Here is a 15,453-nt window from a genome sequence, read left to right on the forward strand (position 1 = left end):
CCCGCGGCGCGGCGGATGGTGCGGTCCGGAGCGCGTCCCGTTGCTAAGGGCGAGGGCGGCGGCCGCCATGGCCAGGTTCGCGGAGCCGCGGCGGGAGGCGGGAGCCGGCCTGGGGCAGGTGGGTCCGGGCAGCACCGCTCCGGCCCCGGCAGAGCCCCCGCGGGACCTCGCTCCCCCTGCTGAGGGGACGGGAGGGCTCAGCCCCTGCGTGAGGCGACAGTGAACTCGGGATAAGGGCTCGGGTTATCACCTTTCTATTCTCGTATTAAGTACAGAAGTATAGGGAGTCACAGGTTTTTTTTCTCTTGCATTTAGGAAATACTGAATTTTGATTAAGCCCTGCTACATAATGTTGGTTTTAGTTATGGGTATGATTTTTGTCGTAACTTGTTTTTTAGGTGCAAGAAGAACTTCGCAAGTTTAAAGTTAAGATGAAAAATACTGACTTGAAAGGCAATGTAGAAACCATGGATATCAGTGACCTCGAAACAGTGACGGAAAGAACTGAACTTGGGTTGAGAGTAAGTAAAATAGAGCACATGCAGAAGACGAAGGACAATTTCCTTTTGTTTGGGTCATCAGAATTAACTGATCATGTGCCCATCAGCCAAAATCAGACTTAGTCCAACAGAAGCACAAAGTCTATCATCTTTTCAGTCAAGTGAAGGCCTGGACTGCAGAATTAACTGAGTTAAGTAAATTTAATATCCCACATACCTTTGTAATACTCTAAACACTATTTTTTCCCTCTAACAGAAACATGCTGAAAATTATTTAAATGCTATGAACAGACAAGTGTTAACTGTTTCTTCTGCTGGTAATGAAGAAGTACATTCAAAAGGGCCTCCTAAATGGTAAGTGAAACATCTGGTCTATTGCAGAGACAAATGCAAGCAGCAGGACAGAAAAACTGGGGTTTCAGAGTCTTGTAAAGCAAATGGGAGTATTGGCCCAGATGAGGTTGTTCTGGTCATTTGCTGGTTTGGCTTTAAGTTAAAACCAATACAGAAGTAAATGTACTTCTAAGTAGCTACAGCAACCTTTGGTTAAGTCCTGTGATCTTTCATTTGTTAAATGCTAATTTAAATACAGTCTGTTGGGCTCAACCGGGTGGCAGCAGTATGGGTTTAACAGTGAAATTAAAGGAATTTTTAAAACCTCACTGTTTTTCTTTCTAAATCAGGGGCCTTCATCCTGGTGCTTCTCAGAAACAGCTCATTGTACCACGAGTGCCGGTTGGGCCCATGACTCTGCAGGTGTACAGCAAATCAGCACTACGCACGTCTCCAGGGTCACAGGTCAGAAATAACACAGTGCTTATTCTGGCAGAGACCACATTCAGTGAGTAGACTGGTGTCTTGTAGGTTACCATAACGTTATGTTCTGATTCCTCATGGATTCAGTTTCTGATAATATACCATCTGTGACTAAAGTGTTAAAAGGTTCTCAGTAGAATGAGCAGGCTGAGAGATAGGAGCCTTCTCCCAGCCTTGCAGCTGGGTAAAATCTAAGTTAGGAAGGACTTCGGTACCATCCTAGGTGCGTCCACAAGCCCCCTGTTCTTTATTTCCCCCTTCCCTTCCCAAGTATATTCTTGAGAGTATGAAACCAATGTTTGTTCTGCTTTAAGGTCCCAGTCCCGCGAATACCATATGCTTAACTGGGCTTCTGCAAGTAATGTGTTTAAATAAAATGGAACTATATGTTGGAATAGCATGAGCACAGATATCAGTGTTTGTGGTATCTGAGACTAAAAGTGGTTCTCTGTCTTGTTTTTGCATAAACAATATGGTAAAATTGTGGGAAAGACTCCTGTTCACGTATAAGTTAGTCACCTTTATATGACATAAATAGTTTTCAGTTTGCAGACGGTATTTCCAGGTAAATAGGCTTGAAGATATCAGTGTTTCAACTCATAGGGGTTCTGAGAGAAATTAAGAATTCACATAGTAATATTGTAATATTGTCCATAGTATGCTGTGCAAGAGTAGAAATGGAGCATAAGTTGTGCTTATAGTAGTTAGGATAAAAAAAGGATGGAGTCAAGTAAGCACAGATGCTATTTTCACATATCCATTGCTAGAAGACTTGTCATATGGGAAATAGCTTGCCCACAGGTGTCAGAATAGGCTTAAAATTATTTACTCACACAGAGTATTTGTGAATCATAGCAGCAGCCACATAAGACTGCAAATCCAGCTCATGAGGGGAATTGTGAGGCACTTTCCCCTTCCCCCTTTACTCTGTCTTGTAATTGGATTTCTTCTAATAAAGCCTGAGAACCATACAGATGTTTTTCCCTTGTGCAGTAATTGTAAAGCCCCTGAAAAGACATTGTTGCCTTTAACTGGTAAGTGTAGAAATTCAATTTTTGTTTTAGTTTCTTAAATATGCTGAACTGAAGCCAGCTGAGCTGATGCTTGTGCAGCTTTGGCTTTTGGGTGGGGGTTTTCCTAATAGTTGATATTTCCTGTGACATTCTGAATACACAGTAGAAGTTAATATTCTCTCATCACTGATAGAATTAAAGATATGAATGAAAAGATGTTTCTAGAGGGCTCTAAAATATGCAAATAACAAATAGCTAGACAGGAAAAGTGGTTTACTTACCCATAATACAGATGGCTTCAAAGATTAATATAATGTAGTCCATCCATAAAAGAATTTGACTCTATTAGAAGCTAGGCACCATGTGCATCTGCAAAACAGAATTACATAGTGAATCAGATTTATTGGCTTACTAATGGTAAAAATGCCTTCCACTCTGAAATAGCTTTTGTGCTGAAGTAGAATAAGGTTTGAACCATTTCACTGTACCAAAGATGTCAACCTGTTCTGTATACTCCAGTATATTCTTTTTCTGCATCAAGATGGTTCAAGACATCTTAAATTTAAGACTTTGGATAATATGGATGGAAGAGACCCATGATACCATCCACTCCAAATCCTGCAAATGCAGAGTTGTCACTTGCCACGCATTTCAGCTGACAAAGTAACTTTTATCAGGTGTTTTTTTAGTAAGCATTTCAACTGTTGTTATCTTGTGTGGAATCTGCCACTGCAGCATTGATCACTGCACTGTCAGTCTGGGTGAGGAGTCTGTGTTGAGACTCATCTCCTATTTTAATTGAGAAGATATTCAATTTCCCTCCAATTCTTTCATAATAGCACAAGCAGTTTCCTTTCTGTACAGTGGTATGTTATAGTAATAAAATAAATACCACAAAATCACTGATGAGGTGAAAATTGAACTTTCTGTCTCTGTGCAGCCATGTGGGTAAGAGAGTAATTGGCTTGGATAATAACTTCTGTTCTTACAAACCCAAACCTAAATGAGCATCTCATTGATACATCTGCTTGTAATTACTATCAAAAGAAGAGACTATATTGTGCAGATAAATGAATTAAACCATTTTTAGTGCTTCACAATGGTTTAATAGTTCAAATACACATCTCATGATTCTTGAGCTTTTTTGGCATACTTTGTTTGCCAAAAAATAAAATTCTCACTTTTTTTTTTTTACATTCACACAACAGAAGTATCAAAGTTCTTGTGTAGATATATGTTGAGGTGGATCTTGCTAAGTAAGGGAGCTTTTTGTATTGTTGTGTTCATGTCATGGGAATTAAGCATATTCTCCATAAGGACTCCTCCTTATTTAGCACTAGTTGGTAAATAAACCCTGTTGGGTGCAGAGTCTTGTTAACAGTGTTACTGCAATAAAAGTATTGGGAGATGCTGATAGACCAGATAGAAATCCAGGTGTAAACTAAAGCACATGCCTTGAGATGAACCAAAATGTTTTCAACTTAAGAAACTTCTACTCTAGTGCAAATACATGGCACCACTTCTGGTTTTTCTAGAACAAGTGTGTGCTTTAGATACTTCTCATGACAGGAAACTTTAAAAGTATTTTTTTGACCACTGGGCTTTAAATCAATAATTTTTATTAGCAAAAGAGTTGAATTCATTCCATGCAGATAACACAGTACATTAAGAAACTACTATGTGTTCATTCTTATTACTATAAGGATTTTTTTATTTCCTCATTTACTTACAAGCAAGTGCTCTATCTACATGGAGCCAATGGGCCATAACCAATCCGAAGAAGCTGTTCTGATCCATCAGGTCAGTGACTCCTGAATTCAAGTCTCTCACAAACATGGCCAAGGTGGATTGGATTCTTACTGTAATCTGTGGGAAGAATGCAATATAACGTTATCCCAATAGATAGGGGTGTATAAAACATTTGTTATAACCCAGGGAGATGGAATTCACAAATGACCTATGTTAATCAAGTGAGTCCGACCTGATTGTCCTTTCCACTCAGAATTTAACTCAAAGAGTTGCAAATGTGGAAATCTCAGAGCTTTTAATGGAATTACTTGAACCAATTTTGGCAAAACGTGTATGTGAATAGCAGTTGTATGCCTTGCTGCTCAAAAGGCACTTCCTCCTCGTCTGCCCAGTTCTGTGTGGATAGTAAAACGACATGAATTTTTGTCATAATTTTGCAAATTCATGAACATATTGTCCAATTCTTGCTTATACACACTTCAGTCCTAGTGCAGTGCTTTTAAGACACTGCCTATCATGTATTTCAGCAGCAGGTGGAAATGGATATGAAGATTATGCTTCATCCAGAGAACACTGATAGTAAAGCTGGTTTAAAACAACAGAACAATGAGATCAAGCTGCCACTTATAACTATGAAAAAATCTGCTCCTGTAAGTAACTCATTTTATCTTAAGGGCTTATTATATGTATTAGTTTTCACTATTAAGGTTAATACATATCGGTTCTAAATAGATTTATTTTAAGTGAAAATACCTCAGAACTTCCTACTTTTGGACACTGATATTTAAGCACAGCACTGTGGTCCACATGAAAGAATATGGCCAGTGGTCTTGCACGAGGATCCTCTTCTACAGTTTAATCTATGTAACAGAGGCATTATGAAGCAAGCCCAGTGCTGTAGGAGACATTCTGGGGTGTCTGGTTTTAAAGAACACGAGCAGAACCCGTGAATGGCACAGCTGTAAGCTGCCACTTGTAAAAAATGCTTTTTGAAAGCTGTTGCCCAGACGAAGAGGTGATTTGTCTAACCCTGTGATACAGAGTTAATTAGAAAAAGGCATCATGGCTAATAGCTGTTTAGAACCACTCTAAAACACTCACAGAGAGGAATATTATACTACTGCAGAGAGCCATGTGTTTCACTGCTCGCACTGAAACATGCACGGATCAGAGAGAACTTCTTAATGCTGACTTGAATTACAAACCTTCAGTGTGAATTAGTCAAGCTCTCTAATACATATTTACAGCTACTAAGGGACTGCTCATGACGGGGGGGTGGGCTGAAAAACCAAGTACATATTTCCTATCTAGTTTATCCTACAGGGTTTACTGAAGTAAATGCCTTTTAGGAGTTTCCAAATCCCATGACACAATCTGTGTTTTGAAATGTTCTGGCTTCACTGGGAGTAAAATTTTGCAATAAGATTTGCAAAATTCACTACTGAGGTAGTACATTAAGGCACTTGTGTTACATGTGAGCTATACTTGAGCTTAAAGGAATTATAGTTATAGATCACCAATTGTAACAAATAAATTGATGTGTAGTTGCAGGTCTAAAATAATATGGGGTTTAGTTTGAAAAAAACCATCAATTAAAGTACCTACAAGAATTAACTGGGTGCTTCCTCTTCTGGTTTTACTCATCAGCCATTAGAGGGCAATATTTGTACGCACACACACGGGCGCACACACACATACACCCGTGTACATGCCCTACATGTGTACATTAGTTCAAAGATTCTCTCCAAAAGAAATCGGTGGCAGAAGGACTCTCATTGAAGTAAATTAAAATCTAATTGCCTGGTTACCTGCATTCAGGGTGCTTCCAGGAGTTGTCAGCATTTGAGTTTTCGAGGCGACCTGAGCATTCAGAAATGTGATGAGATTAAAAGCACACTGGTTGTGAGGTGACCAGACAGGTCAGCACAAATCTACATGGACTTCTTATTATCCTGCTGTTTGATTAGCTGGAAAAATTATTAGTAAGGATCTTATTGTTTCATGAAAAATGTCTTTTCTTGCTCTTCTGGTATTATAAAGTTGCTGATGCTGGATTTTATGATAGAAACTAAGAACAATTATCTGTTGCCCTTTGGTACCTTTTTGGGTCTGATAAGCACTAATGCTTTATCCTCTGGAAAGTTCTGTAGTTACCTTAAAGTGAGGACCCTAATTTTGTTTGAAACACTGCGTGCAGACTGGGCATCACTTTAGTTTGTGCCTCATATCTGGGTAACATATGAAAAATGATGAATAGATAATGATTAAATACGTGTACTTCCCGTGGAGTATACAACAGGAAAACAGATAGCAATCTGAATTGCAGCAAAAATAATCCTGATGTACTGCTGCAATGTAGAAAAGATTCACAACTACACCTTTCATTTTCTGAGGACTGCAGTTCTCTTACTGAATTACACTGGCACTTTTTTGGTCCTTTTTCTTACAGATGTATACTATACTGTAAACTTAGGAACCTTTTAATTTATTGATGAGGTAAAATTTAATATGGTGATGTTTTCTAGCCTTTATGAGTTGCATCTTACATAGCGTGGCTCTAATGGTGATGGCAGTGATTCTGTTCTGGGAAGGGTTTAAGCTAACTTATTTGAGCACCACCATTCTGATCATATCCTCCGTTATTCATTCTTTATTCAGTGTTTGCATCGAGGTAATAAGTAATGCTTATCACCGAATGCCTATTCATTTCCAAAATGATAAAGTAAGGCAAAGCAGGGCAATTCTTTTCATTTCAAGTGACTAGAAGAAGGTGTAGAAAAAAACAGGGTCTTTTGGTCCTGCAGACCTGATTGTGTTTTAAACCTATGCATGTGGCTATAATTACAGTCCCGGCATAATTTGGCAGTGGTAGCAGAATGAGACTTAAATTGATGTTACACTACAGTAAATCAAAAGAAGCTTGTTGCATGTGTATTATGGTATGTAATCATAATGAAAAGCACAGAGAATTAATAAAATCTTCTTGTCACTAAAAAATAAAAAGGAAATAATTGGTGAGAGAGATTTAACTTAACAGATGACTCCAGTCAGCATCCTTTCAACCTAGAAATGGGAATGTGAAGGTCACCCCCATCTCAGATGACAAACGTAGAACATTTTGTTGGTAAACAAATTAATCTTTGGAAAGGTCACCATTTGTTTTAAGTTTTTATCCAGTTCTTGTCATCTGGAATTGGAGATTGACTGTCACTGTGCTAGGTAGGGGTGCAGCCAAAGCTGCTGAAGCTGGTTCTGTACATATCAGCATTCCTTGACAAAACTCAGTGCCTGATTGGGATGCTATGGGCTGCTGGTTTACAGCTGTCTCCGGACAAGAATGGAGGCCCACCCCTGAATTCCAATAAGTTGGTCCTGCATATTCTGCCTCATGTAAGCTGGCCCTTTGCCCACAAGTAAAATGTACTGTGGTTCAAGCCAGCAATTATCTTTCTTACTTCCTTCTGTGCTGCTTCTGTCGCCTGTTTCGAAAAGCAGATGTGGGATTCACTCAAGTTCTCCATCTATTCTCTCTGCACCTGTTATGGCACAACTTGGACAGAGGTAAATGTCTGGGAGAGCTAGAAGTAGGCCATGAGAGGAACAAAGCTTGATTTTAACATGTACATAGAAAATGGTTAGTTCAGAGCCATCTCTGGTTACTTTGAGCTTAAAGTAGGTAAGAATAACATACAAGATCTGCTGTTAAAGATGCCTAATTGCTCCGTATTGAAGGTTTAACATTGGGCTTTCCACTTAAATTGGAGTTTTTCCTGTAGATAAACAAAATCAGAGGGGAAATAATGTGTATTAATACCTTAGAATTACATCTAAGGGAAATAGCATTAATCATCTTGAATAAAAAGACAACCAGTCATAAAAATGGTTCCTATTTTAAATCTCATACAGAGACTTAGAAATTTTACTCATCTAACATTAGAGTAGTTCCACTGACACCGGTGAGAATTTGTCCTTTACTTAGCATTCAGTGCTTCTGCACTTAATTCCACATGCTGGTTCTTGGACTTGGAAGACCCAAATCTGGTTATTTGAAACCAGACTTAAACAGTTTCTTTATTTATTGTTTATTGCTATTGCCTTGATTGTCAGAACAAGATTCTTCTCCCCTTTTTCCCAATAGAAGCTGATAGATGATGGAAGTGAGTGAAACTATTCTTTGATACTGCTTCCTTGCTTGGCAGCTCAGAGTGTAAATCAACACAGAAAAAGTACATCCATTTAGACTGTAAGGCTGTGAAAGTATAAAATGCAAAGAAATCTTGTAGTAGTTCATATCCATACAAAACCAAAGCTGACCTGGTCTCTTGTGGGTAGTAAACTCAAGACTGGACTTCATGTCCTACAGAGATTCCTTCTAACCACCCACCATTTCTACGTCTGTGATTCTGTGGTTGAGAGCAAAGAGCGATCACTTGGCACCTCTACCTTTACTCCACTGGAGTTTTTTACAATCTGAACTGATCTTCTCCTGTTGCTTGAAGCTCTTTTTTATTTACTTACCAAATCTCATCTATTTAATATTCCTGGTTGATAAACTGTATTTTTGGTATGGGATGGCACTCATCTTTTCTCTGTATTTAATACTACTTTCTTATTCTTTTACTGGGGGAAAGAGCATATGACAAATGTATCTAAAAAAGGAAGTTGTTCTAGTTAAATATTGCTGGGTAAAAGGAAAACAAATAGAGAACTAATCAGAAAATCCCTGTGGTCTTACAAGTGCCCTGTTTAAAATGAAGCAAAAAGAAAAAAATCAAGTGGGAGAGGTTTATCCACAGGAGAAAACCCCTTCAGAAGGGTAACAGAATTGTTTTTCTCCTGTCCCAGGTTAATTGCACTCAGAAGTGCTTGAAATGGAAAAAAATAGTTTTTCCACACACCCCAAGCATGTTTCAAGGCAAAGAAGCCTCAGTCTGCACTGCAATGAAGGGCTCCCTGCCCTATAAAACTGTACTATAAAAGTGCCCACGATGAAGCAGTACCCTGTGTGCTGACTTCAGGAAAGCATTCTTGCTGAATCATAATCTTCATGACAAACTTCCCTAGAAGACATTATTCATGCAGGAAAATACCTGAGATTCCCATTCCCAACAGCAGTAATGGTTGCTTGGGGTCTGCCAGAGAGGAAGCGGGTGAGGTGCCTACAGGTTAGTGCTGGATGGGGTGCAATCCTTTGCTTCTATGGTAGTTTGGGTCTCACTACAAGCATTAAAATGCTAAGTAGGATCTGCTACTTCTGGAATATCTAGTATTAAATTCACTATGTTTTGTGTTTATGCATAAAAGCTGTAGGTGTGAGTAAAGGTTTTGAATTACACTGACATAAGCAGATGGAAATCTATTCAAAACCGTTTAAAAAGATGCAATCTTTTAAAGTTAAATCATGGAAGAGAGCGTACAGGTTGGGTGGGATTTTCTTAGGTAACAGTGAAGCTACAGAGCTGCCCCAGAACAGTGTCGTCTGTACTGTGCAGTGAATCACAGTGGCACTGTCCTTGCCATGCACTTTATAGAAATTAAAGGGTACAGCAAAGAAGAATTAAATACCCATCTCCAGTTAAAGCCAGAAGCCTCTAGGCTGCTGTTGAACTCACACACTCCACCTGAATTGCTTTTCTTTGTAGCTTGTATCTCAATGAGCACAAATCAAATATGTATGTTTCATAGCACCGTTTGTCATAACAAAACTCCTGGGATTTAAACTAGGATAAAACTGACCAGTAGTAAAATCAGTGCTGCTTTACTCATAGCAACAGCCTGGAAAAGGAGTCACTGTTTAATTAAATTTCTCATTTTATGTATTTTTGTTGTGTCCACAACAAACTGCTGGGGCTGGGAGTGAGTGGAAAAGTGTGCTTTATTATTCTCTTTCCTCAGTATCAAGCCACTTACACGCCAGCTGGTGTAAAGTTAATCTTTGTTCTATGCTTATTGCTATTTTCTTGGAACACAAGGACATGAAGATTCATACATCTGGATCCCTTAAAGCATAATGCTTTGTAATGGCCATAACTAAAATGAGTGCCTATGATTTCTCTGAAAGATTCTCTATTATGATAAACCAAACCTATTTTCTATCTCCATAATGTTTCTTGTGGACAGTGTTATTATACAAATTGGAAGGAAAAATTAGAATAGTTTATTTTGATCTATCTCATTTCCCTATTAGGATTATAAGCAGTTCTTTAGAATTGTCTACCCCTTTATCTGAAGTTAATGGTTGATGTTATTCGCTAATTATAACACAGTGCTCAAAGTTCTGGTCTGGATCCTGTTGTACTAAAAGCCGTACACAGCATGATAATCAGTCATTAAAACCTAGTGTTTCAAACCAGCAAGCCTCAATGTGCTCTGTGAAAGAGGTAAATACCATTCTTCCCATTTTGCAGCTCTATCAATATTTCCTAGCTCTCTGCTTTTGTGTATTTAATACTATTTTAAGGTAGTTTATCATTCATAATGAAACAGTATTTTAAAAAGCAACTAAAAAAATTTCCCAGCACAAGGCATTGTGTTTTCTTCCCCATAGCCCATCAGTAGGGTTCAAACATTTCTATCCAGTGTGAGAATTTCTAACCATTAGAGTAATGGAGTAACTGGTAACAGGTTGTCACCCACAGAAGCATGGGATGTGGTACTCAGGATACTGGAAAGAGGGGCAAAAATGTGAGATCATAACACAGAATGTTTGTATTTCTAGTACTGAAGGATAAGAAGGCAATATATTCTTTTCCTTGTGCAATGCTCTGTATGTGTAACAGTGAGACACATGGTATTGCTGTCCCAAAGTGATGTGCGTCACCACTTGAATTTCTGGCACTTAGAACCAGCAGGTTCTGTTTTTCTCAGGCAAGCACAGGTTAATTGGGGAAGTGAAGGAGCCTCAATCCCACATTAGCACAGCCAGCGTGGCACATGTTTCCACATCACATTATCAGGCTGTGTCATCCCCTGCTGTCCTTGAGGAACTCTGGAACTTCAGAAGTCTGTGATACTGTTACCTGGTTTGTGAGTAGTTCCACATATTGTAATTCCACTGGTATTCCTTCCAGAGAAAAGTTATTTACGTATTTGAAAGTACTTCCTTTTCTTTTGGTACCTTGTCTGTGTATGCATTATAGATATATATATACATATGATTTATTACTTCAGGAGTAGAAAAGCCTGTCTTTGCAAATCCTGGGTTTCTCTGTTAAAAGATTTTGTCTCTTCCTAGATGTGCAGTCAGAAGATTGTGAAGGGTCATGCAGGTAGCAGCCTATGGGGTTTGCCTGCCTTTCATTACGTGGATTCTCCTTTACCCCTGTTAGAAGAAGATCTAAGGAAAGGTGAGTCACAGAAGCCCACCTGGGTACCATTGCCACCAGAGTTATGCTGTGTAACCCATGTTGTTTGCTGTTTGCAGCAGGTGTCTGGTAATCAAATTTTCTGGCACCTCAAAACTTGTAAGAATTGTGATCTCACAGACTGCAAAGGGTAGAGATCAACCTCACACTACTTACTGCATGTGGTAGCTAACTTAGAACACAGCATATCTTATGTTGAGCATCAGTCACCCTCCTTCAGTCAGTTATCTTGTAGTTGACAGAGTTCAGTTGCTACTGGAAAGAAGAATTGTTTGTGATGGAGGGTTCTTGTATGACTAAACATGGTCAGGATAAACAATTATCATGAACGTCTGGTTATGAATCATTCAATCTCAACCAGCCCTGCACTTGGACTGTTTTAGCAACGAGTCCACCTTTACTGTGGTTTACAAAAGCAAATTCTCACCCATTCTGCTTATTAAATTGCCATTGTACAAAGCATATAATTTCTTCTTGGAATCAGCACCATTACAGTATCTTTCATGTATTTTATAGGCAAAGCTCACCGTCCTTGAAGGTAAAATACTGAATATTGAAAGATGACTTTTTCAATAACAGAAAACTGCTGCTTTTCTAGTTCTGATTTGGAATTGCAGTAACTTTGGTCTGCCTTTGTTGAATTCTTTCTTTATTGCTACTAATTCTTTCACAGATGGAATATATATGAATTGTTCAATAATGTCATCTTCTTGTAGGTGTTCCGAGCCTAACTGAACAAAGGCTTATCCAGCCAGCAGCAAAGATAATTCTCCAGATACCTCCTGTTGCATCCAAAGCAGCACCTTTCCATGAACTTCACAGGCAGCACAAGAAATCAGCTGTAGGTGGGTACAAAGGATTGATAACAACCATCAACTGCACCTGCAGCTTCACTTTCAGGCCCCTCTTTTATCTCACAAGGAAACAGCTGTCTAATGAGTCAAATTCTTAGGAGTACTAAGTGCATAAAGACGTGCATGAGCATCCTGTGTCTTGCAACTGAGTGGGAATCAGATTTCTTTGTTCATTTCTGAAATCCTGGTAGGTTCCTACCTACATGTTCCAAATTCTAAGCACCTGAACCTGAAGATCTGACTGGTGGTGCCAGTGTAAAACCAGTGTAAGTCATGACTTACAAGAGCTGATCAAGAGTCTGTTTTGGCAGTGTGGTTAAATGAATGACTCCTAGTAAGTGAATTTACTCTGGGCAATATGATTCTGACCTATCACAAAGTGAACTCTAAATGTATTGCTACAGCTGCTTGTGGCATGTATGGCAAGCAGTGTAAGCAAAACACGCTGTGGGTTTTGTAGCCATCACGTACATTCTAAACTGCCTCCTAATGAAAGCTAAAATTGTATATGGAATAACCTGGAGTGTGAGTGCTGACATATTGCCATTGCTATCCTGGCTATGCTGTTGGCTGGCATATTTCAAACTTTAGATTATTACAGAATGAAACTGAAAATTGCAGCCCACTGGGACATGAGAGCAAACTGGAGTGAGCCAGTACCTAATGGTAGGTAGAGGAGTATCAATTTGGTGCTGTTGTTGCCCTTCTAACAATGAAACCTGCAATTATGTTTTTTTTCCTTCGGTACAGGTGAGATTAGTAGTGGGGCGGATGCTGAGAATACAGACACCATCACCTTCCCAAACTCAAAGCAAGCAATTTATGGCACAGACTCCTCTAGTAAAGGTAACATTGCACGACGTCCATCCAGCAGATCTGAGGTTTCAGCAAGGAAATCAAAGCGAGTGTGGACATATCCAGCTCAGCAGTTGGAACCCGAGCTGCAGATTCCCCCTCAGACACAGGTATCGGGACAGTGAGGATGATGAGGCTTTTGTTCATGTTTTTAATACTGACTTCACCAGGGATGGTTTAGCAAGTGACTGAAAATCACTGATTTGGTACAGGGGTGTTTGAATCAAACCCAGTGAATATTGAAGTAAAATAGGAAATACTTCTTATATTGCCAGTTTCTACTTTCTCAAGTCTTCTACTGACATTTGTCTGTTTTTTCACAGACTCTTAGAAAATAAGTCTCAAAAGGATGTTAGGAGGTTATCCAGACCTCCAGGCAGAATTACCTGTATCTGTGATATAGCAGACAGATGTTTTTCTAACCTGTTCTGAAAACTTTCGGTGATAGCAACTCCACAGTCTCCCTAGGCCATCTGTTCCAGTGCTTAACTAACTGTCTTTACTGTTATAAAAGAGTTTTTTAATGTCTCATCTAAATCTCCCCCACTGCAGTTAAGCAAATGTAGTGTTTCCCTTTATATTTACAGAAGACTATAGGGGAGGTTGACCTTGACTGCTTAATGCCTGCTGATAGTTCTTGATACCCATGCAAAAGGGACATTTCTTTCTTTTTATGGCTAATTATTGTGTGCCATAGCAAACTGTCTGGAGTTTTGCATGATCTTTCTAGACTTTGACTTTTGTGCCGTTGAGGAGCGCTGAAAATCAAAGAGAAAGCAAACTTGAGAAATGGAGATGCATTGAGTTATTAATGTAAATAAAAATAATTGCCTGAAAATAGTGCACTTGGAAAATCAGAGCTAATGCGTTGCTGGCTGAAGTTGTCAGTAAACACAAAGTTGTGTTAAGAGGCAGAAACATTTCTGTTCCAGTTTTGACCCTGTTGGCATTTATATTGGCATGATGTCATCCATTCTTCTGGGGCAGGCAGAGGCAGTCTCAGTGGACTAATGCTATTGCAGTTACTTTCTGATTGTAGTCAGTGAATCACTGTAGAGCTTGATTTTTATATTGGGTAAATCAGGCACAGTTCTTACGTGCAATTATTGTATTTCTGTAAAAATGCTCTTCCTCTTACATGATCTCTGAGGTCTGTGTGTGGCAGCGGGTTTTATGATAAAGCTGGGCTACCCTTTGTGGTTATGATGCGCAAATCAACGTAAGTGTGTTTCAGATCCTTAAATTCCCACAGTTAAGTCATAAATAGTAATCCAGTCGTGTGTTTTGACCACTCATTTACAATCAATGGCAATTCCTCTTAATCTGTGGCTGTTCTCTTCCCACAGCTCCCACAAACATCTCCATGCCAGCCCTTACAGGATCCGTGCTTTGATTGCAACATGGCTGTTTACCACGGCACGATAGACCAGACAGCTCCAGGCTTTCTGGCATTCAAGCAACATTATTGTCTATCTTGGGGGAGCATTGCCTCTTTTTTGGAGCACACAGAAAAGCTTCTCCAGGACTATGCTGTACCATTGGCTACAATAAACTGTAAAAAGTTGGCAAAAGTTGCATCAGACTTTGAGCGTGATGAGAAACCCAGCAAAAATGACATTCTGTCAGTGATAAAGAATCAATCAACTGTGGAAAAGATCTTAAATCGACCTGGCCAAAGACACAAAGGCCACGGGGGTACTGAAATGGCCGCTACCAAGATCCAAGCAACATGGCGATGCTACCAGGCCAGAAAGGCCTACATCCATCTCCGGCAGCAGCAGTGGGCATCAGGTGTGATCGGCTCTTCTTGGCGCTCGTGTAATCACATGGCACGTGTGAAAAAGAGCCTGAAGGAATCACGTCAGAGACACCTGGAGAGCTTTCACATCAGGGCCAAGGTGTGCAGTGCTACCAGCTGTTACGGCAGCGCTGCTTCTCTAAACATCTCTTGCTTCAGTGATTGCAATAAGCTGTTCCCATTTTTTCCCCCTTTAACCATACACTTGTCCGAGTATCATATTTCATCCTTCATCAGCAATTCAGCCTTTGTGGCTGCAAAAATCTGTTGCAGTGTTTCTCCTGAAAACGTCCCTTTGCTTTTGACTTCAGTAGTTCTGTCAGAAAATCAATGTTTTAACTGCGTTACCTAGGTTCCTTATATATATACCTTGTGGCACTTAATTTGCTGGGAAAAAAAGCCCTCTCTCGTCTCCATTCCTGTCACCACTTTGTCAGAAAGTATTTAAGTTTGCAGCCAGGCTCTTAATTAGTGCTCACAATTTCATTTATGTTTGCTTGCTTT

General features: G+C 39.5%; 1 protein-coding gene across 1 annotated transcript in view; it reads left to right on the forward strand.

Annotated features, from left to right (window-relative positions):
* Window positions 1–15: 15 nt before the first annotated feature.
* The window catches only part of IQCH (IQ motif containing H), a gene marked incomplete at both ends in the record, with an annotated part of 54,847 nt that continues 39,409 nt past the window's right edge, over window positions 16–15,453 (forward strand). Inside the window, 10 exon segments of the mRNA XM_080626350.1 lie at window positions 16–29; window positions 31–118; window positions 399–521; window positions 757–854; window positions 1,184–1,298; window positions 4,606–4,728; window positions 11,313–11,424; window positions 12,159–12,287; window positions 13,047–13,261; window positions 14,498–15,049. Coding sequence (XP_080482476.1) covers window positions 16–29; window positions 31–118; window positions 399–521; window positions 757–854; window positions 1,184–1,298; window positions 4,606–4,728; window positions 11,313–11,424; window positions 12,159–12,287; window positions 13,047–13,261; window positions 14,498–15,049 — 1,569 coding nt within the window.

This window comes from Psittacula echo (assembly GCF_963264785.1).
Source record: "Psittacula echo genome assembly, chromosome: 10".
NCBI classification, from domain to species: domain Eukaryota; kingdom Metazoa; phylum Chordata; class Aves; order Psittaciformes; family Psittacidae; genus Psittacula; species Psittacula echo.